The sequence below is a fragment of the Chrysemys picta genome, chromosome 3 (genome assembly GCF_011386835.1).
Source record: "Chrysemys picta bellii isolate R12L10 chromosome 3, ASM1138683v2, whole genome shotgun sequence".
NCBI lineage: Eukaryota > Metazoa > Chordata > Testudines > Emydidae > Chrysemys > Chrysemys picta.
In genome coordinates, this window is record NC_088793.1 from 157547045 (window position 1) to 157574983 (window position 27939).

Sequence of the window (27939 nt, forward strand, 5' to 3'; positions counted from 1 at the left end):
TCAGCCCTGGCCCGCACCCGTCCCGCAGCAGGGTTGTACCGCTAGGCGGCCCGGGCCACGCGAGCTCGGCCCGCAGCTCTCTCCCGCGGGGGCGAAGCAGGACATCCCCGCTCAGCGCGCCGGGGCTGAGGGGTCGGTGTCCTAGGGGCCGGAGCTTCGCGGCGCGGCGGGAATCGACCTCCCGCTAAAGCGACCCCAGAGGCTGCAGGTACCTGCGAGCTGGCGGGGGCGGATCCGTCGCTGTGTCCGGCGCGCGGGCCTGGCCCTGCGAGCTGTGCGCTGCGCTGCGCTGCGCTCCGCCGGGGACAGGGGGAGGGGCAGCCCACGCGAGCCCGCCCGCCAGGGGGAGGAGAGGGCGGGGCACATGCCCTGTCCGCCCCCTGAGGCGGGGGACCCGGAGTAGCCGCACTGACCGGGCGAGAGGGACCGGCATCCCCTCCTCAGCGGGCCGGCCCCGCCCGCCCGCACGCCGACAGGCTGGGACTCCCAGTGGGCATAGAAGTGGGACTCCTGGGAGTGGAGGCCCCGCGGGGTCCCTGGCCGCCGTGGCACCTGCCCCGGGGAGCAGAGCCCGCCCCTCCTGGGCCTGCCGTGCCTCGCGGGAGTCGGACCCGGAGTGATGGGAGGGTGGACACGGCGCGTGGGAGAGAAGCTCCCAGTGCCCGTGCGGGGGTGGAATGCGTGGAGGAGAGTGAACCCCCGTATGCTGCAGGGCCAGACCCCTTAGAAATGCAAATAACAAGAAGTCCGATCCAAGCCCCTGCAAGGCTCCAGGGAAGAGCGGTTTGTTGTCTCCAGTGGGATTGCTGGCCAAGCCGGGGCCGAAAACAGTCAGGTAATCCAGCCCCCATTGCAGTAGCCCCTGGTTCTAACCTAGAGCTTTTCAACAGCAGAGCTCAAAGCGCTTCACAGCAGTGCCTTTATCCTGCCAGCACTGAGGGAAGGAAGTATTACCATTCTAGGGTGACCAGATGTCCTGATTTTATAGGAACAGTCCCGATTTTGGAGTCTTTTTCTTATATAGGCTCCTATTACCCCACCCTCTGTCCCAATTTTTCACACTTGCTGTCTAGTCACCCTATACTATTCCCATATCACAGCTGGGGAAGGCACAGAGAGCTGCTGAATGACTTGATAAGGACACAGGAAGCTTGTGGCAGAGCAGGGACCTGAACCCATGTGTCAGGGTAGTTCCTTAACCAACAGACCCTACAGCAACAGACTGATCAACATGAAGCATGAAGTCAAGTTGAGGTCTTGGAATCACAGCAGTAAACACTGTCATTGTGTGACCTTGGACAAGTCTCTTTACCTTGCTGTGGCTCAGTTTCTCCATCTGTAAAATGGGGTATTGTGAGGCTTAGCACATTGTTTGCAAAGTAATGTAAGAACATATAAAGCAGTGTTTCTCAACCTAGAGGCCACGGGACAGGTTTAGGGGGGTTACAAACAGCGCTCGCATTAGGGAGTAGGAAGCAGGGCAATTGCCTGAGACCCTGCAAAGCTAATTTGCATGTTTCAGCCTCCACTGCCCAGGGCCTAAACCAGGCTTTTAAATCCAAACATTGTCACCCGCCATGGCTAGCCCCCAACCCCGCCCCTTCTGCCTGAGGCCCTGCCCCTCACCAGAGCCCAGAGCCATCCCTTCCGCCACGGCCACCAGTCTAGTCCAGCAGCTAGCCCTGCTGACCCAAAGGAGCACCAGAAGGGCAGGTGGCATATGACCCCAGCCTCTCCATCCCCAGAGCATGGGAGGCCCCAGCCCCGGAGCACCAGGAAGGTGGGTGGCGTGCGGCCTCCAGCCCTGGAGTGCCCCGCCGCAGAGTACGGGAAGGCGAGCGGCACACCCCCACCCCAGCCGGAGCACTGTGGGGCTTGAGCTGGAGGACTGGAGCCACATGTAGGGAGTGGTCATGGCCGGTGGTGGGGGTCACGCCTGGCTGGTTGGGGAGGCAGAGCCGCATAAAAAGGTTGAGAAACACTGTTCTGAAGGAATGTACTTTAGAAAACTACAGGTTTTTTATGCCCTGCAGTGTCTCAATGTTGTGATATCATTACGGCTGTTATATTAATACTTTAACATGTCTATTTACAGATAAAAATAATGAGGAATCCCAGTAATGAGTGGCTTCAAAAGTTATTTTTCCTCCCTTGGTATCCTGCTGTTAATTTAATTGTCTCGTTAAACTGACCTCACACTTGGTAAGACAACTCACATCTTTTCATGTATTTATACCTGCTCCTGTATTTTCCACTCCATGCATCTGATGAAGTGGATTCTAGCCCACAAAAGCTTATGCCCAAATAAATTTGTTAGTCTCTAAGGTGCCACAAGGACTCCTCGTTATTTTTACTGATACAGACTAACATGGCTACCACTCTGAAACCTGTTTACAGATAGACATTTAAGAGCAATGGGTACAGAGTAAATTCTCATACGTAATGCAAGATGAGGCAGATAACATCTGACCTAATTCCAGAGCAGAAGAAATGTGCATGAAAGTGAAGGAGCATGCAATTCACTGGGAAATATGAGTATGCAAATGTCAATGGAATGAAAACATGAGCAACTACAACAGAAGACTCTGAGAACAGGAAACAAAGGAGTGAAAACTGTGTGGATGATGTAGTATTAAACTCCCTAAACTTTAAATCTAACCAAATGAGGGTCAATCCATCATCATCATATCCACTCATTATACTCCACACCCAAACACAACCACTCTATGAACTTCATACACTCATATCTCAATGTCTGTACTTTGACCCATCAACCTTTTACCCCCAATCGGGGATATTGCAGACTATGTATTCCTCATGCCACCTGATCTTAAACCAAACTTTGCACCCTTGATAATCTGTATGTTATTCCCTGATAACCAGAAACTTCTATGCTCAAACTGTGTTCACTATTTTTTTTAACATCATCTTAATAACATTCTTAAATCTGTAAACACACTGTCCTCCCTGGAAAATGTGCTAAGCCCAAGATGCTATATGTCAGAAAAAGGGACTTCAAGCAGGGAGTGGTGAAAACATAATGAGATAGATCCAGAGAAAGAGGATATGGCCACAGCAGAGACTATTACAGGGCTGTCTGTGAAAGTACATAGGATTCTGATGAACCAGAAAAGAAAAAAATTCACTGATGAAATGGAATTATAAACATGATTAGAGAGTTGCTTTTATTTTGTGGGAATAGTGAGAGTGGTTTAAAAAACAAAACAAAAACCAGCTGTCTGTGATAGAAATGGCTATAGACCTGCCAATATCTAATCATAGTGAGAAGCAGCTTATAGATTAATCAGCAAAGGTAGCATGTAAAAGTATCAAAGAGCATGGAACACAGGGCAGACAAAAATGGATTGCTGGATTCTAATAAGTCTCCAGCAAAGATTTTGAATATATATATTTTCAGTGTACAGATCCTTGAAGAGCTTGCAGACTGCTCTTGTTGAAATCAGGAAGAATGAGTTTCCTTTCCACAAATCCAGGCTCTATATGGTCCAAGCCTATAATGATAGCTGTAGAGATGCCATTGGTAAACTTTGGTGTACGCAGTGTTGTTGTAGGCATATCGGTCCCAGGATCTTAGAGAAACAAGGTGAGGACGTGTTTTATTGGACCAACTTCTTAGCGAAAGAGACAAGCTTACACATAAGTCTTCCTCATACCTGAGAAACCTATTCAGTGTGTTACAGCTAAACACAAGGTGGAACAGATTGTTTAGCAGAAGTAAACACATAATACTGACAAAAATGGTAGTGTAGACAAGCCCTTAGTGTTAAGTTGTCTTGTATGTTGTTATAGAGTTGTATCTGATCTGACAGAAGTCAAGATCTACCTCTGTGTGTGTTGGAGTTATTACTTTCAGTGTTCCAGTACAAATCCCTGTACTTCTATAAGCAAGCATGACCATAAAAGCCTAGATGAATGAAATGTTAAGTTGATAGTTTAACCAGAAAGGGAACATTTATCTAGATTAATCCAATCATGCCTCCTGCTCTGGAAAGTCCACAGCATGCAGCTGTATTACCCCTGGGTTGGTTGGCAGTAGTTTGAAAATGTTTTGACTTGCAAAAGATGAATCTTGGGATGCCAGGAGAGGAATCTTGGAAATTTTGCTACTGTGACTCCAAGTCCCAGAATTCCAGTAGCTTGTGGTAGGCATCCCACAATACCCTGTGAGAAAAATCCCAAAATGAATTGAGCCCAGTAGTAGGACAAAGCACCAGGGGATTCTCACCCACAATGTTAAGTGCTTATTTAAAAAAATAAAAATCAGTGCACACTGATTCAGGGGAAAGTAGGTAAAAGCCAGCTGCGTGGTTGCAATGATTTCAGAATAGTTATCTGTCCCAACTACCAGCCACTAACCCCCATGCAGACTATCCCTAAAACAAGATATAAGAAACAAATTAGATGCGTCTTCTAATGAGAATAATTAGCCTAGAATTCAACTCCCTTTTCCTACAGAACATAAATGTGAGGATGCAAATCTGATTTGCATGGCTCACCCACTCGTGAACACCCCATATTAAAGTAGTTAGAAAGGTTCTAATTTGATGTTTAAGCATCACACTGTCCATATTATCTTTTCCAACATGTTTATACCAGTTTTAACATGGCTGCAACCACGGTTAAACCATGTTTAAACACCAACTGTAAAGCCACTGTGAACAGGGCATATGACTGTCTACACTAGAGAATTAAAGAGTCCCTTATCAAATTGATGTGATTGAAGCACACACAATTCAATGCCTCCTTACTAGCTCTGATTACTGGTGTTTTGAACTGTTGCAATTTTACCAGCATCCACTCTAGTGGTCGTGTAAACTTTTTCAGAGGCAATGCTTATTTGTTGCACAGCTCCCCGAAGCAATGGATTTTGGGAGCTTTTGGAAAGCCACTAGTGAACTATAGGCCAGAAGTGAGAGCTTTCAGGTAGTTTTTAATCCACATTGACAATAAAATGATGCAGACTGAAATGATTCAGACTAAATCAGTATTTAGCCTTGATAAAAGCAAGTCTAATAAAAAAACATTATTTGACACTATGTAAACCATTGGGAAGCACTTATTTATTGATAGGAATGTGTTTTACAGGTTTGCTAGGGAGGCTATGCAGTTCCAAGGCTTAAATTACTTCGGCAAGCCTTTTAGGCCTTTGCCACATAGTGGTTGCAGAACCATGTTACACATGTGGCCATGCATGTTTAAACATGGTAAGTTGCTAACATGATTTGAACACGTTTTCCTTAACCAGTGTGGGGAGGGAATTCTTTTCCCCCACCCCCAGACCTATATTAGCCAAACTACAATCCATGGAGTGTTTTTATCTATATAGTAATGTTTAAGAAAAAAAAAATCCATCCCACACTGATCTGGGAAATTTTGCTCCTTGCGTAGACAGTGCTTTATAAATAAGTCCCTTTCTGAATGTAGGCTCCTCTTAGACACAAGATGTACTCACTGTGTCCTAGATCTTCAAAAGATAACACACCCTAGAGACACTTGTCACTACTACACTTGTTTAAATTCTAGTGAACAAAATACCATAGCATCAGTTCAAAAAAGGAAACATGAGCACAAGATCAAAGTTGTCAGGCAGCTGTAGTATATACAGCATCTTCAAGGCTGCCTTGAATTTCAATAGAAAATACTAGTTAATATCTTTTATAAATACAACAGTACAGAATAAAACTGAACATAGCTGTTTCGGGTTTGTAATAGAGAAAATGCAGTAAGGAAGGACTATGTGCCCAAATATCATGGCTATATCCCAAATTCACAACTTCTGGGCACAAATCCAATCTCTGTTAGAGGAAAAAAAATATAATGGATATAAGAGACCAGGTCTCTCTATTAGATGCATGTCTCCGTGCCTTTTCAGTTGACCTTTCTTTAACAGTTGCAAGACATTTTTACAGTGGCAGAAAGCAAATGTATTACCATCATGCTGCTCAAGGAAAAAATGAACTTTGGCACACAAAGTTAAAATAATCCTTGGTTCTGGCATGGACTGTGGTTATATCTGCAACAATGGGGTCTGTACTTGTATCAGAGTAACAAACCCTAGAAACATTTAGTGACTACAGTGACTACACTTTTTTATTTTTATTTTATTTTTGACTTCACTCCCACCAGACTAACTTCAGATAAACTTATTTAAGTCCACATTCTCCTAACAGCAACAAGGCCATTATAATGCAAGGCATTAAATACCACAGGAATGAGAGCTATAAAGTGTATATAATAAACAAAGGATGGTGAACTCTTGATGTTGATTACTCTGCTAAATAACTAAATAATGCAGCCTTACCAGGAGAACAAGTTTCTCCCTTGGGACCACACTAATGCAGAGAACAGATATTCACTAAAGGCAGAACAACATTAGGGTGGAGAGAGAGTTTATTGTACAAATGAGAGAGATGGAAGAGGTAGATATTTTCTATAGTGCCTCCAGCAACAACAAATAATGGAGGTTATTTATGTGTAACTGGAGGTTCTTTGAGAGGTGTGGTCCTTATCTGTATTCCATATGTGGGTATGCATGCACACCATGCACTTGAGTCTGGAATTTTTTTGCAAGCAATGTCCATTGGCCTGCACATTCACCATAACTTTTCTCATGCCCCAAAGCAACGGCATAAAGGTTGGTGTGGGCCGACGATTTTCCAGTTCCTATTCTTACTGAAGTCTAAATTTGCAGCAGAGGGGATGGATGACGGGTAGTGGAATACAGATAGGGAGGGACCACACATCTCAAAGAACCTCCAGTTACAGGTAAGTAACCTCCATTTCTTTTTCAAGTGATGGTCCCTCTGTGTAATCCACATGTGGGAGAATAAACAAACAGCAATCAAACAGGAGGTGAGTGCAAGGATGCAGAAGTGATAACTGACTGTAATACTGCTGTCCCCACAGGTATATCTGCAATGGAAACCAGGACCAGAGCATAATGTCTGGTGAAGATACAGAAAGAGCTCCAAGTAGCTCCCCTACATCTCTCTAGTAGGGGTAGGTCTCTCAGCTACATAGCAGAGACTGCTTGCTCTCTGATGGAATGAGCCCTCACCCCTTCCACTGGGTGTGGGGCAGGGGGATGTAGACTAGTTGGTAACAAAAGATAATACAACCAGAGATCCATTTAAAAAGTCTCTGCCCCAATAGAGTGTGCCCCTTGATTTTCTGCTATGGAAAAATAGTTTAGATGTCTTTCTAATATTCTTTGTAGATAAAAAGACAAAGCCCTTTGGACATTCAGAGAATACAGCCTTCTCTCCATCTGCGGCATATAGTTTAGGAAAAAATACTGGTAAGTGGATGATCTGACTCATGAAACAAACTACTTCAGGGACAAATGTGGAGTGGGGGTTTAAATAGACCTTTTCTTTATAGATGGTAGTATATGGTGGGTTCCCCATGAGCATCCCCAGCTCACCGACTCTTCTAGCTGATATAGCCATAACAAAGGCCACCTTCATAGACAGAGGGGCCTTTGAGCATGTGGCTAGAGGCTTGAAAGGGAGGTTTAATGAGAGATGATTGAACAAAACTGGAGGTCCTACTGAGATATGATCACCACCAATGTTGGAAAGGATCTAAGAAGTCCCTTCAGAAATCTAGGCGTGATAGGATATGTGAAGATCATAGGGTTACCCCTGTCTGAAAAGCTCTGATTACTGCTAAATGCACTCAAAGAGAACTAGGTGCAAGACCCAGAGACTTAAGGGTAAGTAGATTTTCTAGGATAGCAGGGATCTCAGCATATTCCAGACAAATGGTGTTGCTGAGTCCAAGAGGAGAAGTGCTCCATTTTGCTGAATAACAGTTCCTTGCAGAGGCCTTTCTGCATTGGTTAAAGATGGAATGCATCTTCCAGAACACAAGAATTCTATTTCCAATGCCCATCGAAATACCCGTGTGACAGTATACCCCCTGAGGCTTTATGGAAATATGCTTATGAATGTATATGTGAGATAACTGGAATATGTTTTATGCTACATATGCCATGTAACACATCTCTGTAAAGGTTATGATCTACTGAATACATTCCTCCTGTTTGTATACATGTATCATTTTTTTAACTTGAAGTTAGAAATCAAGCAAGTATACAGCCAATATTCATAAGTAGCCTTAGTAGAGCATTTGATCAGCTTCTTGAGAAAGGAATGTGCAAATTAAGTGCCCAATCAAGAAACACTTAAAGGACAATGAATCTTGGAAGGCTCCAATCCACATAAGAAGGTAGCATGTAAGCAATGGCTGCTGCCTGTAAAAACTGAATCATGCATGGACATGTGACTTGCCCATGTGACTCCAAAACTCCATCTTGGAGCTGGTCTTTGCATAGGGGAGAGGAGGGGGTCTCCACCCACAAGAGAAAGTCTATTTAAACCCCTGAGAAACCCCTCCGTTTTGTCTTCAGCTGGCTAAAGAGATAGCCTCTCCACCCCCAAAGACACTTGAAAGAAACTGGAACAAAGGACAGTAACTCCGGGGGATGTGAGTGATTGCTAGACCCAGACTAGAAGGAGACTATTCTGTAAAAGGAAGCTTACTGGAATTCCTCTGAGGGTGAGGTTTTTATCTGTATTCAGTTTTTTTACTCAATTAGACAGACTTGCATGTTCTATTTTATTTTGCTTGGTAATTCACTTTGTTCTGTTACTATTTGGAACCACTTAAATCCTACTTTCTGTATTAATAAAATCACTTTTTACTTATTAATTAACCCACAGAATGCATTAATACCTGGGGGGGGGGGGGCAAACATCTGTGCATACCTCTCTATCAGTGTTATAGAGGGCAAACAATTTATGAGTTTATGTAATGAATGAGCTATTGATATTGTTTAAAATGATCTGGTGGAGACAGAGAAGACGGAGTAACCGTCTCAGCCGCTGATGATGACAAAATTGTTCATGGAACCATTGGAACTGGTTCACCTTCCTCCAAATACTCCCATGGGGCAGGTTGTGGATGGCTAGGTGATAGCAAATGGGGCTCATGCATCGATCCTGGGTGTCTAGGGTGGGACTCCCATGGTCTCCAGTATTGCCAGCGGAGGATCATCAGGATAGTCTCTTCCTCTGGTGTAACAATGTCCTGGAATAAAGAAGATCCTGATAGGAGTGATGAATGTGGCCAGATCAGATCAAAGGTCTCAGACCACGCTGGAGTATGTGGAAGGTCCACCTGCGGAAACTGTCAGTACCAGAGCTTCCCCACTCACACTGGAAGTCAGAGCCACATGGGACAGTGTTGATACAGGTACAACATCGGATCTAGACCTGGATAAGAGCACCGCAAGCTATTTATCTTGAGTCTTTGCCATCAGAGCTGTCAGATCCCTACCCTTGCACACCACCATCTCCTGCAGAGATTTGCTTTGGTCTTAATCCTTAGTGTCTGTTGGAATTAATAATTTCAAATATTGTTAATATTCTGGGAACTCAAAACACCAATGTAACCATGAATTTCTTTATTAAATCTGAAAGCAAAAATGGTACTTTATGCAGTTGCTCTAAACATGTCTAACATCCTAAAAATAAGCAGTTATACATCCAATACAGTATTAATATTTATAAGCATGTGATCAGTATACTTACAAATAGGCCAAATCTAGGGATGACCATCTCATTCTGGCATGCTCCAGCATGATCAGGTAGGGTCTGACAAAACCTTCAGATTCATGGCTCTCTTTATACCCTTCAGCTAACTAGCTTTAGCAAAAACCTAGTTTGAAGCAGTTTATCTGTGCTTCTTTCCATTCTCCAAGGCCTTCTCTTATCTTCTTTCTGCCCCCTCCCAGCCGTGCTTAGCAGAACAGTGGGAAGGTTTGGGTTTGTTTCTTGAGACAATTTTTGTCATATTACTGTAGCTTTTATTTTATAATTATTTTTGAAACCGTATATCCTTCCCACATTAAAGTAACACTACTTACTAGTCTCACGGCTTTCATTTATTTGCTGATTGGGGCCTTCTTTCTACGGGCCATGAACCATAAAGTGAAAGGTTTTTTCCCTTAACCAAATTTAAGATGCTCTAATTTTTATCATCATCCTACAGCACCTGTGCACGCAGTCTCTCACGACTTTGCCTGAGTCAGGGAGGAATCCTATCTCTTCATGACAGTTTTTGACAAAGATGACTTTTCCTTGTATCTATGAAAGTGCCCCTTACTCTCATGTGAAGCCTCTCCTTAGTCTTACCAGTTTTAGCTTCCATTCCTGAAGTCATGCTTGGAGAGATGCAGCCTGCTTCCTGAGACTGATGTATAGGTCAGGGGAGGAGGTTCCCAAGCCAAACCTGATTGTGGTCTCGCTACCTTCTCCACCAGATATTTTCTAAATTTTAGTTACTGACCCTCAAGTTCTCGGCAGAAAAGAATGGCAGATGCTGCAGTTGAAAGAGATATGAACCTCACCAGGCAACAGAGGCAGCGTTGATGGTTGTTGCTCGCAGAAAACAGTTTTGGAACACCAGGACCCTGGGCATAATCCCAGACTTCTGAAGCGGAAAAATTCTCCAGGGAAGGGAGAAACTAACTACACTGTGCTAGAATAGACTATAAAAATGAAGGTATATACCAAGGGTTGGCAACCTTCAGCACACAGCCCATCAGGGTAATCCGCTGGCGGGCTGCGAGACGTTTTGTTTATGTAGATTGTCTGCAGGCATGGCCCCCTGCCGCTCCCAGTGGCTGCGGTTCACCGTTCCCAGCCAATATATTTAGAGCAATGATATAGTAGAAAGAATCTTTCTTGTCCTGAGATCCTGACTCAGATTATGCCACGGTAAGAAGGAACTGGAGAGGCCTTAGCCCACACTACTCTTTGTGCCCTTGTTTCAGAGCATAAGGAAAGATATGGCACATATATGGGCCAACAGATACTACTTGTAAAATCCTGGGCTCAGGCACATGCATATCCATTGGTGGAGTACACAAGGACCACCACTCAAAGAAGAATCTAGTCGTAGCACTACCTATATATTAGACCCACCAACGCTTGAATATTTTAAGTCTTTTTTTTTTTTTAAAGTTCTTATAAACAATTGTGTTGTTTGAGTGAGTCACATAACATCGTTTCTTTGAACTGACAAGCATGAACCCGTTTGAGGGTGAAGAGACTTTTTACAGGTGCTTCTGTGCCTTTTCCACCTATATCATCCTGAGCAATAGCTTGAGCAAAAACTGGTATTTAAGCAATTGCATTTCTAAAGGTTTTTTGAAGTGGGGTTTAAGATTGTTGGACAATGCCAAGAAAGTGTCCCTACTGCCCCCAATAGCCTCAAAAAAGCATGAATGATAAACACCTTAACCATTCCTGCACAAGACACGTCTTTGATTAATCAGGAGGAAAGTGATCTAGCTTCACCATGAAGGTAGACAAAGTTTTAAAAAGGTTCCTTCACATTCAGTATTTTCAAAAGTACAATATCTAAACAAGAGTTAGGAGGTTTTAGCTAAGATCCCCTCCTCTAAGGTCACCCACTGCTTCTTAAAGACTTAGAAGGGCTGATACAGGAAATGCAGTTCTCTAAAGAAACATGACTTGAAACGAGAATCAATGGGCTCATTAAAAATAAAGTAAAAATCTTGAGCAAAATAGAAGAACTGACCAGAGAACAGGAGGGAAAGCACAGTTTTTTAAAAAGTGAACGGTACAGAGTTTAAGCGTAGAAGTTTCTGGTTATCAGGGAATAACATACAGATTATCAAGGGGTACGAAGTTCAGTTTAAGATCGGATGGCATAAGGAATACATAATCTGCAATATTCCCCCATTGGGAGTAAAAGGTTAACGGGTCAAAGTATAGACATTGAGATCTGAGGGTATATTGTTCAGATGATGGCTATGCTCGGGTGTGGAGTGTAATGAGTGGATACAATGATGAGGATGGATTGACCTTCATTTGGTGAGATTTAACGTTCAGTAAGTTTATAGTTCCAGTTCATATGGTCCAACGGAAAAAGTCTCTTGCTCCCTTTCTTGTAGTCGATGCACAGTATCACTCCGACTCATGCCTCCTGGTACTGTCGGTGGCCGGTGATGTGTTCAGTGTAGACGTCCCTGGACCATCAGATGGTGTCTGAGACCATGAGGTGCCGCATTACTACAAGACAACAGTGTTGCGTTGCAGACCTTACTCAAGCAAATCTCTCCTTCATCTCAGTTGTCATTTTGTTGATAAGGATGATGCTTGATAAGGATGGTCTTTTTATTTTTTCATACTGTAGGAGTAACTGAATCTTATGACAAATTAGTCTTCCTACAAATATCAGACTACGGTATTGAGATAAATTGTTTGATAGTCTGAGTTTTGAAAATTAAAATTGAGAGTGCTCCCAGGTGTCTCACCCAGAAATCAAGAGATAGTTTTTAATTGAGCTGGAAGGAGACAAAAGTGTGTTGAGTATTCTGCATGCCTTTATATAATATGGAGTAAGTTACTCACTAAGACTTTAAAAAAAAAAAAAAAAACACAGCAGTAAAATTTTCAAAATGGTCCTAAAGCCCCTAGGATGCTAAATTCCATTTGCAGAATTGCACTTGACTTCTTCCAGCGGAAGCTTAAAGAATAAAGTTAAATTTGTGACTAAACTCTTACTTTTATAGCTCAGTTAAGTACCTTCCCACATTCAGGGGTCTAACTTTTACAAAAATTGTTGATGGATATGTATACAACAGCTAGGGTTTGAACTCCCACAGGAAAATAGAAAGGACATAGCTTCACATAAGAACAGACACATCACAAACCAGTGGGAGTAAGGGTTTCACCTCTTTCTTTGAGAATCAGACTATCAGGGTTGGAAGGGACCTCAGGTAGTCATCTAGTCCAACCCCTTTCTCAAAGCGGGACCAATCCCCAAATCCCTAAATGGCCCCCTCAAGGATTGAACTCACAACCCTGGGTTTAGCAGGCCCATACACAAACCACTGAGCTATCCCTCCCCCGCAAGAGAAGATATTCAAATGGGGGGGGGAGGGGGAAGAGGGAAAAACCACACCAAGAGAATTACAACACTAAAACAAAGGACAGACTGGACTCCATGTGGGAGTCCAATTAAAATGTCTCCATGAAGATCCATGCTGTATGGCCCACACAGCTTAATAAAAAATATGGACCACAAAAGTTGGATGACACAGGTCACTGGCAGTAGGACACAGATCAACTCACTGATTGAAATCTATGAACAGTAAAAAGCCTTGGTGACCAACATCTCTGTCGTATGTACCCTTGCTGGAAGTCTCCACAAGTCAGAAATGAACCAGGGGGGATAGATTGCAGTGTTATTGGCATTTCATGGCTACAGTTTGCCAAATTGACTATTATGCTCTGGACTTTCCTCCCAAGGACTAAAGGCATTTCTAGAGTGGGATCTTAAGCTTAAGTTTACTAAAACGCCATCCTGACGATCACATCCCACACTAGAACACTATTATTATATTTAATACTGAAAGGCAGATTGAGAATACACCTTCTGACATGTTGCCTGTCTACACAACGGCTTCCAGGAACCACATCTGGAGAAAACTATTAGCGTACTTCATTTGTCCCCTGTATCCATTTCGCTTGCAGAGAGCGTATTTAAATCTGTCCTTAGTTCTGTACTGTTGACTTTTCCTGTATGCAAATAACCCCTGTCCTATAGGGTTCTCAAACTTCATTGTACTAGGACCTCCTTCTGACAACAAAAATTACTACATGACCCCAGAAGGGAGGACTGAAGCCTAAGCCCACCCAAGCCCCACTGACCCAGGCAGTGGGGTGAGGGGGAACCAAAGCCCCACTGCCCTGGGCAGGGGTGGGATGTCAAAGCTGAATCTCAAGGGCTTCAGTCCCAGGCAGGGGGCCTACAACCTGAAGCCCTCAGGTTTCGGCCGTGGTTGGTAGGGCTTGGGTTTAAGCTTACACCTCAGCCCCAGGAAGGCTAATGCCAGCCCTTGTGCCCCCATTAAAACAGGGTTGTGACCCACGTTGGGGTCCTGACCCAGTCTGAGAACCGCTGCTCTAGGAGATAAGTATTCTGCACTAAAGCACAAGGCTAAGGTGCAGTAGGTTTAACACAAACTACTCTAAAAACACTACGTTGTTCGAATACTTGTAGTAAACTTTAAGATCATTTGAAGTACCTATTAAAAAAATCCTCAGCATTATAGTGGCAGGTGTTTTTGTCCAGGTTTGGGAGTTTTACATTGTTATACGCCACTACCCTTAGCTTTGTAAGAGTGTTATGCTTGCTTTACTTCAGAAATATGTACACAATCTAAGACCATCCCGCACACCCATCCTCAACATCACACCCATTAAACAGGATGAAGAAGTAAAGTTGAAATAGAAACCAGGGCTTTTTTTTGGGGGGGGGTGGGGGGGTGGAGGGGGAGAGAGAAGACAACACAAAAACAAACTCAAAGTCTTGTTGACATGTCAAAATATCCAAGCAGTAAGACTTCATTAGAACCTTTGTTTTGGTTTGAATGTATTTTGCCGACGTCAAACCTTACAGGCCAGAACTCAACATGGCAAACGGCAGTTCACCATGCTAAAATATCTTCCAATAATATGCAACATATATTCTACTGAAAGAATAATTTAATGGAATAAACTAATTTTGTGGGTATTTATGAAACCTTTGGCAAAAAACTGGGAATTCAATTTCTTCTAAGTAGCAGCATTACCAGTTAAGTTTGAGAACCCAATTGTTTCTATTAAAAAAAAATATACAGTAGATAACTAGTATTTAAGTACAGCATTTACACTCAGTTTGCGAGGCTCTTTTCTTTTAAAGGTTTGGAGTTGGCCAAAATATTAGCACAGGAGAAAACTCAGTTACAGCAGTAGCATGGTTACATACAGGAAGTCAGCTTGGCATTTAACAAAATGGAGTTCGGTTCACAACAGTATACGGTATCTATTCAAAGCAAGTGTCCAACTCCAACATTTGGGTCTTCAAGCAGGAATCCTTCAAGAGAAGAGTAAACAAAGTCTTCTACCATTAAACAAAGGTAGCAATAAGAAGCATTGCTTCCTAAGCCACATGCGTGTCAAGAATGGCTACATCAGGGGTTCTCAAACTGTGGGTCGGGACCCCTCAGGGGGTCGCGAGTTGTCAGCCTCCACCCCAAACCCTGCTTTGCCTCCAGCATTTATAATGGTGTTAAATATATTTAAAAGTGTTTTTGATTTATTGGGGGTGGGTCGCACTCAGAGGGTTGCTATGTGAAAGGGGTCACCAGTACAAAAGTTTGAGAACCACTGGACTACATTCTTTTGCTTTGATGTTTAAGGTACAAGTTTGGTAAACATGTTAGCATTTGTGAATGCAAGTTGTTACAGTCTAATTTAAAAAAAAAAAAAAGTAAAGTGAATGTAACATTGGCAAGTTACTAAGACTTGGACACTGAAATAATTTATCCACAGAACAGGTCACACCCTGGGCATTACATGTGCAAGCTTCCCCAGTGCCCTTTCTAGCATGCCTCAACTCTGCCCTGGAAGTCAAACCTCTACCAGCCAGAGGGAAGTTCAGCCTCTCTGCCAATTACTTCTAAATAGGACCTTGATTCTTTTTATATGAACACTGCCTGATAACTGGATTGGGACCTTCCAAATTCACATAGGCTACTGAACAGTTTTCAGATGGTGATGACCTGATCAAGGACAACTTTGTATTTGAACCAGCAATCTAGAACATGTTCTGTGGAACTATTATGCACAGGCTTTTAGAAGTGTTATACAGCTTGTGGCCATAATATTAAAAGCTAAAAACCTTTTACAGAATAATTTGCCAGTTGCACAGTATTACACACAATTTTTGGCAATTTTAATTTAGAAGATGTCTGTTCTATTTCTAAATTCTGTTATAACATGTCAGATATATAGGGTTATTAGATCCAGTTTTAGTGTTATAGTATTAGTTGGTCAGATTAATATATATTCTCATTTGTGAAAATACACCAGCACAGGTATATGAATGCAAATAAGATCAATTTAATCTACATGAAGACATGCTCTCACTTTCCAGAAGGATACACTTGTTTCCTTTCACTTTCAAATTAGAGGACTGTAGATTTACAAAAGAAAATATTTACAGGTTAAAGTATGTTAAGCAAGACTTGTAAGAATGTTTTCCATGGAGGATATATTTTTCTTGCTTAATTTTCAAAAATAAATAGAGGCTTTCAACTGAAAGCATTTATTTTCCTAGTTATCTGAAGTGGCGTCTAGGGTGGGGGGAAAAATGCTTCAGACTTTTCATAGTCCACTTCGTTACATAAAACCTCTCCTGTCCCAATGTTTGCTCAAATCCAAGTGATATTTTCTTCCCATGAAATATGACTGGAGCTTTCATTTTATTTTCAGCAATTCAGTCTGTTTCCATGGCAGCACTGCGGGATTCCTTAGCTACCATGAGTCGCATTAGCTGACTGTGGAATTTCTCAATCTTCTTTACATCTTGAGCCTGGTCTGTTCTGTATAGCAGACACTGTCAAAAGAAAGTTACTGAATGTCAGGTTTTATTTCAAGCTATTTAAATCTGTGATTTATAGTTTCAATATTAATTTCACATATTTCTGACACCAGAAAGCTTACACTATAAAGTGAAAGACTTCAAGGACTCTGATCAGTGCCATCTGTACTGTGTCCCAGACTTGAAAAGGCAATATAAAGCTACGCTTAAACTTCCAACTCCTATTACAACAATTTACTCAATTATTTTTTTATATTATATATAAAAAATAAAATCAATCAATTTTCCTTTGGGTCCCCCATATAATGTGTTTGTGTTAACACTGCAAACTCTAATGCCAGGGACTGCTTTCTGTTTGGAAAGTTACCGAGCATACAGTTTGCACTTAGAACTCCATTGTTATAAAGCCTCATTGTAACTTGCAAAATTTTGGGTGCCATAAGGCTAGCATTGAATACAGTACATTGTATTCAGTGTTGCATACAGATAAAATTCTAAAGTTATAATCTGTGTAACACTAAAAGAAAACAATCTGGAATAAATTAATATATGCCTACTAAACATTTTTAATATTGACATTCCTTAGAGCACCATGTGTAACATTCTGGATAATAAAAGCAAAGAGTCCTGTGGCACCTTATAGACTAACAGACGTATTGGAGCATGAGCTTTCGTGGGTGATACATGCATCCGAAGAAGTGGGTATTCACCCACAAAAGCTCATGCTCCAATACGTCTGTTAGTCTATAAGGTGCCACAGGACTACCCCTTTGATTCTGGATAATGTTTACATCCACTCAAAACTCAGATTAATAGTTTTGGCTTTCCCCTTTAGCAGTGTGCTATACAGGTTTACATTCTATTTGAAGTGTGAATATTCTAGCGGTCAGATAAAGTTTAACGAGCTTTCTTCTCTCAGTAACTTGTCTTACAATTACACAAGCACTACTGTGCTTTCAAGTATCTTCTACAAAGAACCACAGACCAGTTGGTTAGCACAAAAACCCTTGAACTACAGTAATTGTTCAATGAAAAATTTAAGCAGGATACAAAAGACTGAGGTTTGATACAGAGAAATGGTGTATTTTAAAACTAAAAGTGGTTTATATGGATTCTCTTTTGCCTAAATTTTCCTGCAAAGGCTAAGGTCTCTTTTCATAATGAGAGGAGTTCTCAATAAAACAAACAAACAATCTCAGCAGCAGGCCAAAAGCTGCCCTGTGATGGAAGAAATTATTGTGGTAACACATTAAACAGATTCTTTCCTGTTGTATTCTGTAATCACCAAAGCAGATTTTTTGAACCTGAAATTATTCTCTCCTTGGGTTTCCCCAGCTTAGATCTTCATAATATTAGGGATATACTTATTTTGTCACTAGCAGTGCTAGATTAAGCATTGCTTAGAAGTGAATAAAAGTCAAGATTGTGTGTCTTTGGAATTAGTCCATTGTCTCTATGCTCTATAGGGAAATACCTCCTGAAAAGTCTTGAAGGATCAGAGAACCACTTTGTTGATCAAGATAAGGAGAAGTTCTCTTCATGTGAGGTTTTCCCTCCCCATTGCACATTAAGGACAGAAGTAGGACGCCACTGTCTGATCATCATGATTACATACTAGACACTGGTACTGATACATGGCAAACTGGAATTTTAAATTTACTGCAGCTGGAGGCCTCAAATGCTTTTGTTTGCCTAAGAGGCAGCTCATGGATTTGGGGATACCAGCTGAAACAGCAGGTGACTTGGAATACAGCCAACATTTCTGTCAAGAATGATTAGTTCCCTCTGCCTGTATAGCATGAATACAGCAACAACCCAGCTGTCCAGATTGATTTAGCAAAGGAATAAAAATAGAAAGCTTCAGTCTCCAGGGCTGTCAATACAGCAGCTTTGCCCACATTAAGTTCACATTAAAACTTCTTTAAACTGAGGCATGCAGTACAGAACCTAGCTCAGTCTTTCCACAGGTATACTGCCTCCGCAGAGCCAACAGTAAAACTTGCTTTTGTCAGTAAAGTTGACTACACTGACTTGGTGACACAAGCAGATGAGCGTAAAAAGGGGCTGTTTTAAATGCATGTAAGCTCAGGATTCCACTTACCCCAAATTCCCTATTTTGTGGGATTTCTCCCAACAAATCTGTCTTTTCAATTAACAATTCCCCTAATTCAACATCCCTCTGGCCTTCAGAGCCCATCCCTTGTATTGTAATTAGCCATCCACAGATGCCTGACTATTTCTCCTCCACAGTCTGGACTCTGACATGGACCAACTCTTCTAGGAAGAATCTGAACAGACTAGGTGGATTTAGTTTGCCTCATCCCTGAAGAAACAGTATCTTAAAAGGCAAACTACTAGCAATATGTACTATTGGACTGTTACACATGTCGTGTTCTCCCTTCTTTATTGTTCTGTGTGTTGCCCTTTCCTCTTGCTCCTACCCTTCCTTTCCTAAACATCCCTCCAGTGTGTTTGGACAGAAGTCAGCTAGAGGAGACACTAAATACTAAAGCCTTTTAAAAAAAAACCTGCTGTATTCTAATTCAGGGGAGGAAAGGTTACAAAAATGTGAGAAATACTCCCAAGAGATGCCACTGAACATATAGCTGGTCATACGGTATGGTCATAAAAGATGCAGGTTCTAACATCAACTTTTGAATTCAGTCCGATATATTGGGGTTATACAGGACATTCGGGTAACAGAAGTAGGCTTAAATTTGAAAGAACTATTGACCCCTCCTTAGAGAGCAGCCTAAGGCTGGACAACACTTCCTACCCCCAACTTCTCCCCTGCCTCCCATTGCTCCAGACCTCCATAATATCCCCTGCAACTCTTGAGTTCAGCTCCTACTGCCCCTCAATCCTTTCCATCCACCTTTTAGTGTGTCTGCTGCTCCTCAATCCCTGTGTCCTGTCTAGCCCCTAAACCAGAGTGACAGCCATTTTACCTGTAGGCATAGCTGTAGTTTAACTGAAAACAGTGAGAAGTGGCAGCCAGCTTTATTAACAGCAGCTTTTCCACATGCAGTTGGGCTGCCATTTCCCTACTGTCTATCTTGCTAGCTTCAGCCCCACTGACAGTAGCAGGAGATGGGGCCACTTTGAGTAAGGGAAATTTTGTGAGTTGGCAGCCTTTCATTATGTTTTCAGACAAGTTAAAACACCCAAAGAAATCACAAGAGTCATGATAAAATTATGAGAGTTGGCAATACTGCATTCATGGAGACCCCTATGAAAAGTGGAGTAGCCAGATACCTAGATAATTTCTCCAAGCTTCTGGGGGTGGGGTTGGGGGGTGTTGGGCGAAAGCCTCCATGTCTAGAATTTTGTGTTTGTTTGCTGTTTGAAGTTTGTCTTTTCCTTACTTCTGTGAGGTTTTTTTATTGTATTATAAACATACTCCTCTGAAAGTCTACCCTATTTACATTTTATGCCAACAAACAAACGTGTACATTAAATATTTAAAAGTTTTAGACTTTCAGGACAGTTCAATACTAGAAATGTTTGCCAATATAACATCCGGAAGGGGTGTGGGGTCTTCTTTTTTGGAGGGGTGGACAACATTTCTATGCTGGCAAAACCCCTAGTGCAGATGGAGTTATAACACCATAAAAGCGCTTTTGCCAGTAGAGCTTATTTTACACAAACCAGTGTAAGTTATACTGCCAAAAGCCCTTTTATGGTGGTTTAAGCTGTATGAGGGTTTGCCAGAATAGCTATACCAGCAAACCTTTTCTAGTGTAGACCTAACCTTATTCATTTCCCCTCTCTCTGGTAGCGGTTCTTTAGTTTGTGTGGTAATAAGAAAAAACAAAGAAAGGAGTTACCTTTAACTGCAATACTTTTATACAAGCAAAATAAGAATAGCAGCATTTTCAGTTATATCCCTCAAAAGAAACCCAGTAAGTTCCCTTAAAGTTAAATAAGGGCCCAATCCTATGCCCCTTGAAATCATTAGGAACTTTGTCTTAGACTCAATGGGTGCAGAATGGGGTACCAAGCTAGCATCAGAAGCTCTCAAACACACACTCGGAGTACAAGAAGCTTGGTGGTTTGAGAAAGTTAGCTTACAGAACCATCTGTATATGAAGTTCTCAATAGCAATTTTTACTCTCAATCAAATTAAATGATAGACTGGCTTAAAATGCAAGCTTGCAGAATCAAGCTCTACAGTCAACATTCTTTACTTACCACTACATCATCTGTTACTTTGATACACAGATTCCCATCACAGTGTCGGTATTTAAGAACCACACGCACCTGAAATGAGAAAACATTTTAGGAATCACTGATAGACAAGGTTTTCACATCACACAAAGATTTTCTAGCATAGACCAACTTAATATTTAAAAAAGTGTTATTTTACATTTCATTCAGTTTGGTCAAGGAAACTACTTGTCAATTCATGATCCATTTCACTTAGCACCCACGCATTACCAAAATGTTTACTGTTTGATTCCTCAATGCTCAGGAAAGTTTTCATTTCAACAAAAAGTGGGGTTTCCTCACCTGCTGCTTCTCCCCCCCCCCTTTTTTTCCCCGTAGATTATGTTTAACACAGTACTGTACTTGCTTTTTATTTGCATGGTTGAGGGGTTAGTTCATAACTTTGGTGTTCATAACTGAGGTTCTATGGTTAGAATATCCGCATGGTTATAGCCAAATCAGACTGGGGGGAGGGGGGGGGAATAATTTTTTAGGTGTTCAACATGGAGTCAGGGATTGCTTTGGGTCTGGCATAAGAGAGGCTATGGGGGAAAGGAATGTTACAAGTTTGATACCAAGGATACATCTACACAGCAAAGAAAAATCTGTGGCTAGTCTGTGCCAGCCAGCTCAGGCTGTTTCATTGCTGTGTAGACTTCTGAGCTACAGGACGATCCCATCCCGCAGGATCCTAGAGCCCAGGCTCCAGCCCAAGCCCAGAAGCCTACACAACAAGGAAACAGCCCTGTAGCTCGAGCCAGCTGGCACAGGCTAGCCACAGGGTTGGGTTTGTTTTGTTTTTTTGCTGTGCAGACATTCCCCAAGAGATATAGGTAGGATGGGTGAAGGATTAATTACAACTGGGAATTACCCAGTTACCCATTTGGTTTGTGGGATGGAGATCATTATGGGACTGGCTCAGAAAAGGGACCAGAAATGCTAAGATCATCACATACTTAAGAAGAATTTTTTGCCCTAAGTCAGGATTTGTCTCAAACATTGTCACTAACATACAAGGAAAGCTGCCAGGCTCCCCCACTCTGAGGTCTCCAAGAGGCCTGAGGTCAAGAAGACTAGATAGGTAGTGTAATAAGAAACTGGTATGGTCAACTACTTTCTACAACAGTTTTAAGATCAAATGGTCCTTGTTGCAAGCCAAATAATCCATGGCATCTGTAATACATTTAGTGATATCTTCAAGGAACAAGGAGGACTTCATAAAGGGGAAATAATTTTATAGGAGACCAATTAAAACTGTTGAGACATCCCTTCTCTCCCCACTGCCATGTTAGTGGGGACATATACTAAAGAAATCTATGCTTAACTTAAAATGTTCCACTCAACTTTTCAGAGCGATTTTCACATTGGAATGACTTGAAAAATTCACTTTTGCTACTGGCTGTGGTAAATGTGGAAGGGGTCAGCTCACCATTATGCTATTAATTTCTGCAGTATCTAAACCTTAATATTAAAAAGGTTTTAGCCACTGTGGTAAAGAAATCCTTTCAAATACCAACCAATGAAGTTATTTGAGTTTGAGAGTCTGTGGGCAGATTATTCCAATGCCTCTGCTGTTAATAGTTTTCTTGAGCAGAAACTGATAAGGCTATCTGTTTCAAATCTGCTAAAATCAGAACCCTATAGACAGCAATGAAACCAGAAAGAATTCTCAATTTCACCCTGCTGCTTCTTGGAAAAGAGGGAAGCACTTTGAAGAAATTGCCTTCTCTATGATATCTCCAGCTATTGAGGGCATCTGCCCTCTGATTAAGTCTGTCTGCAGCCTTGGATCCTTTTGGATTCCTCAATGTATTCAATACCCCAAAACCATTTTGACAAAAGAAGTCCACTTCCATCTACATCTGGCCAGAAGACTGTAGTCCATCCTACTGAATGCAGAACTGGCCATGGTGATCCATGCACTTGTGACCTTCAAGTTTGATTTCAACTCATTTCTAGAAATGAAGCCATATACACCCTGAAAAACTTCCAAATGGTACAGGACACAGCAATCTCGTCATTATTAACATGCAACCCTGGTGCTTCATTCTCTGCAATGGCACCCCATTAAATACAAAAAGCAGCTCGAAGTCCCCGTTGTCTTAGTTCCTCCTCACAGGACTGGCCTTAGTTACTCAAGAGATTGCCTCTCCCTCAACTATGACAGCTACGTTCCTATTTTTAATTTCTAAATACTTTTGAGGCACTCTGATACTACAGTGATGTGTTCCATGTGATTACTTAGATGAGATGGAGGGACAGAATGGCAGAGATTATTAGAACAGCCAAAGGAGGACACCCCCCACATAGCAAAGCAGTGAAAAAACTCCTCATCCTTGCAGAAGTCAGGTGGTTCTGGGATATATGGGAGAAGATAACTGCTTCTTTCCAGAAGCCAAAAGGACAGCTGAGTGGGTAGGAAGGTAGTTGCAAATAAACTTATCAGAAACTTACTAGTGAGTGACAGAGACTCCTGAGCAAGGTTCAGGAACAGCATCTCAGAAGAACCCCAGCACGCTCTCCTACACAAGTACTAGTATAAACAGATTTTTACCAGGACCTCACTGGCTCTCCTCCACCATGAGCTTCCACATCAGCCTCTGGCCGGTAGGTGTCCAGTAAGTTTTGTAAATCCTGACTATCAACATTGAAATAATCTTAAAAACCAGATAATCATTTGTTCTGGCACAAGATATTTCCTGAAGAAATTTTGGAAAATAAGGGTAAAATCCAAGTACCCAAAGCAGTTAGTTTCTTGTTTATGAAGATATCCTTTAAACAGGTTTAACCCAGTATGCAATATTATGCAAGACGACGTTTGCATATAATGGAACCTAGCAATTACTATCCTCCTTTTCTTTTCAAGAGAAGGAATCTAAAACTGGAGCTATACGGGCCTTAGTATACCCACAAGACAAAAATATTTAATCCCAGCCAACCTTCAAACATATTCTCCATCGGACTGAATTCTTATTTTACAACACAGCCATACTGCCAAGTAAGCAAATGCACAACACATTTAAATAAGTTGCCATCTCTTTGCATACATAGGTCACTATAATAACTTTTGAAATGTTTCCCACAAACCACTTTCAGCATTTGCCGAATCAAATCTTAAATGCCTGCTTACTGAAAAGAATTATGCTTTAATGTATCAGTTACCAATTAGCATAAAAGATTTTTTTTTAACTCCTTTCTTTCCTCCCTGCCATTGTACCACCCCCCAAAGAATATTAGCATAGACCTTGAAAAATCCACTCATCCATAACAAGTAGGAAGCTTTCCTGGCAAGTGCCATCAACTTCCACAGAATTTAAAAGAATTATATTTCTAGTTCTTATAGTTCTAGATAACCTTCCAAATTATAACTAAACGTAAGACAATGCAATGCTATTTTCCTATGTCTGCAGAGAATAGTTCCAATACCCCTCATGTTGCTCCTAGTTTCACTCTGCTGCCTTGGGAAAGCTAAGACTGACCACCTTTGCAATTCCTATTCAGAACTCTTTGGGAAACAGTTAAACTGACAAGTATCAGGTCAATTTCATACTGCTGTAGCTCAGCAAAGCTGAGCAGAGGCAGACACTGGGGGAGTAGTCAAGCAGAAACTTGACAAGAAGCAAAGTGGGGGCTGACCTGCCCCTGGGAGCTAAAAAACTGAGGAAACAGGCAAGATAGAGATAATGCCTCCACTACATAAGCAAAGAGCTTGAGGAAGGGGTAGAGTAGGACGGACCCTACCCACTTTCACAGTGAAACACAGCTCTGGAGGGGATGCGAGTGCAGAGGAAAAGGCCTCAGAAGAATGCGCCTTTCCAGCAACCCAAACAGGTTTGGCCATAGAGGGGGGTGTAGTAGATTTATTGAACTCCTGCTGGGCTGAGGAGAAGAGAGGAGTAGTAGTGCTGGAATTTAGTTTCACTTGAGCACTGTTTCTGGACAGTAACTCTTTTCCTCCCCGACCTCATTGTCACCAGGGTATAACTAGGCTTTAGTCCTCCAGACTAGTGTCCAGCAAAATTATAATCCAGGTGTTTAGGGATAGGGACAAATGTATTGTTTGGATGAGTGGAAGAGTACTGTGGTGCATGTATATACAAGGAAAGAGAAAGATGTGACAGAAGAAGGGAGAAAATATGGGGAAGGGAGAACACAATATAGGAAAAGATCAGGAAGAGCAAAAACGACAAACAATAAAAGGAACAACAAGGAAAAAAGCTTGGAATGATGTCAAAGTATGACAAAAGCAAGGGCATTTACATTTAAATTTGCAACATATATTTAACAAGTTGTAATATACACATCAGGGTTTGTGGCTTTGGAGGCCACAGCTACAGGAGCAAGGCAGCATATGTATTGTTCACTCTGGCTCACAGGTTTCAAGTAAATTTTTCCAAGTTCTAAATTAGCAAGTACAAGGGCAATGGCAGAAAAAGCACTGCACACTTTGCCTCCCTTCTTGGGGCACACTAGATCAAACATAACAGTCACCAGCCAAATTCTGGTCAGACTGACATGGTGAATCAATGTTTAAATGGTTAATGCTGCATTTAGTCAGTTATGGTGTCACTGTAGGTGGACATTCCCACTAAGATTTCCATGTAACCCAAATGGAGAAACACTTTCCCTATAAACAAACAGTAGTAACCGTACATAGATTCCACTCTGCTCCACAATCACCCATTCAAAACTCCATTTGAGGCTAGTGCAGTGTCATTGTCATGTGACAGACAATGAAATGGATTGGATTTGATGTAATGCAGCCAATCTAAAAATGAACATTACTTCAATGGAAAATGGAGCTATTGAACTGGTTATAGTATTGCACAGGACTTGCCTATACAACAGCTGCTATTAAAAAAAACTTTGCTACTTTATTGCAATAATATCAACCTTATCTCAAGAAAATAAAAAACATCCTATTCCTAGAAGGCAATAGCAAGAAATGTAATGTAACCATTTCCTTTTTGAAGTATGAATGCCAGATTTAAAATGCAAAAAAGCAGATATACAGAGATATTGGATCTCAACATTAATTTCTCTTTTCAAGAATTAGAGAAAGATTCTCAACCCTGCTCAAGGTGTAGTGAGCAATATATCACTAGAAGGAATTATTCCAATAATTACTTTTGGGAGACCCACACTATTCTAACAGCAGGTGCTGACTAGGAAACTGTTGAGTTTTGAGCTCTGGTCAAGTGTAGTATCCTTCCTGAAGTCACTTCATTTTCCTGAAGAAGTTGCATAACTTGAGTTATACTGCACACAATAATGGCATCCTCTGCATTACTGTGAAGGAACAAACGGGCCAAAAGATGGAGCTGTCATATTGAAATTCACCAAAGCTTCTAACAAAAACAATACATACATTCTGTATTTAAAGCTTTAACATATAAATAGTGTGGCACTGATCCTGAATATGCTATGTTCAAATACCGCTGTCAGACCAGTTACCAAAACATCAAATATGACTACAGCTACAACATTTAAGAGGGCCAAGCGTGCTATATGACCCATTTTGGCATCAGATGGATTAAATGATGTGTTGCTACAATAAAAAGGTTTAGTAGAGTAAGTTTTAGTTAATAAATAATTCTTTACCATTTCATTTAACAGTTTGTTACAAAATTAGATTTTGCTTTAAGATAAAATTCTCTGAATATTAGGATATATGTCACAATATTGAAAGACTAAGAGCTAAATATATACAGCTTGACTGAGTGATCATAAATGCCCATATTCTCCATATAGGCAGCCCATTGGGCCGACATGGAGCCCCACTTTAGTCAATGAGGTCTGCCTATGAACAGCCCCATTAAAGGATATGGGTGTAAGGTGGCTCATGATAACCATTCAAGAGTATTTGAAAGTACAAATAATTTCTCCCTTCTCAGTGTTAAGTCTAAGGTAGTATAATTAGAAGTAATGGAGTAAAACTAAGACAAGCGCATTAAGACTATTATGAAACAAAAAAACCTTCCAGATAGTGAGATAGGGGCAAGTCATTGTTATGAAGCTTTGCGCGCAACAGAAGCAAGACCGGCGACTCCAATATTGGAAGAACCAATCCAGCCTCACCTCAGAGTAGGAGAGAGGCGGACACACCAGATCTAGGGCTTTAAGGCTAGGTCTACGCTATCCGCCTGAATCGGCGGGTAGAAATCGATCTCTCGGGGATCAAATTATCACGTCTCATCGGGACACGACAATCGATCCCTGAATCGACGCTCTTACTCCACCAGCGGAGTAAGCGCCGTCGACGGGGAGCCGCGGAGGTCAATTTTGCCGCTGTCCTCACAGCGGGGTAAGTCGGCTCCGATAGGTCGAATTTGCGTATCTTAAATCGACCCCACCCCGTAGTGAAGACCTGCCCTAAGAGTTTGTGTGTTTGGAGGAATAAGTAAGACCAGAAGAACCAGTATGAAGAGCAAAGAGCAGACTGCATCGATGGCTTCGAGGCATATCAGCGTCCCGGGCAGATTCACGTCTCATGGACGCTACACGGGTGCCAGGCCGCTCCGGGTGTTGGCTATTCCTGCCACGCCACCTGAGGCGAGTCAGGCTCTTCCCAGCGGCAGACAATTCTGTTGGGAGACCCCGGGCTCTGCTCGGGAACACAGCAAGTGGCTGGCTGGGGGAGGCGCCCACCCAGTCACCCGAACCGGTGTCTCCAGAATCGCTGGGCTCCCAGTCAGCCCAGCCTCCGGCCACTTCTAGGGGAGCTCGCTCGTCCAGGACCCGCAAGGCAGGCGCCTCGCCCGCACAAGCCGGTCTCTAACGGGGACCGGGACCACCCCCTTGGCGCTCTGCACCCGCCCTCTGTACCTTCATGGGGTCGGCGAGGTAGAGCTTTTCGGCGGCACGGGTGAACTCCTCCCAGGTCTGGTAGTGCGGCATGGCGGGAACAGATCCTCCGGGCCGGCTCAGACTCACTCTCACAACTCAGCACTCCCTCCCTAGCGCACACGCAGCAAGATGGCGCGGGAGGGTGGAGCGAAGCTCTGTATCGCGCCTCTCTAATGGGTGGCAAGAACAGACTGTCCAATCGCCAAGCGCATTAGTGAGAGGTCCCCTCCGCTGATAGCGGAAGTGCGGGAACGGGGCGGGTCTATCCGGCTTGCGGAGAGTCGCTGCTCTAGGCTCACGTGTCACAACGCCACTTGCAGGCCTGGCGGGACAGAACTACCCGGGCAGCCTCCTCCTCCCAAAGAGCCCCTCCCGCCTTGCCGCCTGCAGGGGGCAAGCGCATTC

The 27939-nt window shown here is 42.5% G+C and overlaps 2 protein-coding genes and 1 long non-coding RNA gene across 6 annotated transcripts in view; 1 reads left to right on the forward strand and 2 right to left on the reverse strand.

Annotated features, from left to right (window-relative positions):
• The window catches only part of EPHX1 (epoxide hydrolase 1), a 51367-nt gene extending 50899 nt beyond the window's left edge, over nt 1-468 (reverse strand). Inside the window, exon 1 of one of the 3 annotated variants that reach the window (XM_024111698.3) lies at nt 213-468. The gene's annotated coding sequence lies outside the window, so the exon portion shown is untranslated. Of the gene's footprint in view, nt 1-210 lie in introns of all 3 variants that reach the window. The other 2 variants (XM_065590615.1, XM_065590613.1) reach the window with 2 other exon arrangements.
• LOC122173533 (uncharacterized) lies at nt 30-9509 on the forward strand. 2 transcript variants are annotated; one of them, XR_010600202.1, is made up of 6 exons: nt 30-208; nt 2096-2202; nt 6928-7020; nt 7238-7318; nt 8432-8580; nt 9036-9509. It is a non-coding gene; the product is annotated as an uncharacterized LOC122173533 (long non-coding RNA). The 2 variants fall into 2 exon arrangements; XR_006174058.2 differs by lacking the exons at nt 2096-2202; nt 9036-9509 and having other exon boundaries at nt 71-208; nt 8432-8570.
• A 5076-nt stretch (nt 9510-14585) lies between these two features.
• SRP9 (signal recognition particle 9) lies at nt 14586-27893 on the reverse strand. The gene is made up of 3 exons (XM_005289579.4): nt 27514-27893; nt 20674-20742; nt 14586-16497 (listed from the first exon to the last, which is right to left on the reverse strand). The coding sequence occupies exons 1-3, from the start codon at nt 27583-27585 to the stop codon at nt 16378-16380; spliced, it is 261 nt and encodes an 86-aa protein (XP_005289636.1). The 5' UTR covers nt 27586-27893; the 3' UTR covers nt 14586-16377.
• Between the last annotated feature and the right edge of the window lie 46 nt (nt 27894-27939).

Excerpts from the sequence above, each read along its gene's own strand:
- SRP9 (XM_005289579.4), bottom strand. The coding sequence starts at position 27,585 with ATGCCGCACTACCAGACCTGGGAGGAGTTCACCCGTGCCGCCGAAAAG. Across the intron at positions 20,743-27,513 it reads ACCTCGCCGACCCCATGAAG|GTGCGTGTGGTTCTTAAATA; the intron begins GTACAGAGGGCG and ends TTCTCATTTCAG. Across the intron at positions 16,498-20,673 it reads AAGTAACAGATGATGTAGTG|TGTCTGCTATACAGAACAGA; the intron begins GTAAGTAAAGAA and ends TTCTTTTGACAG.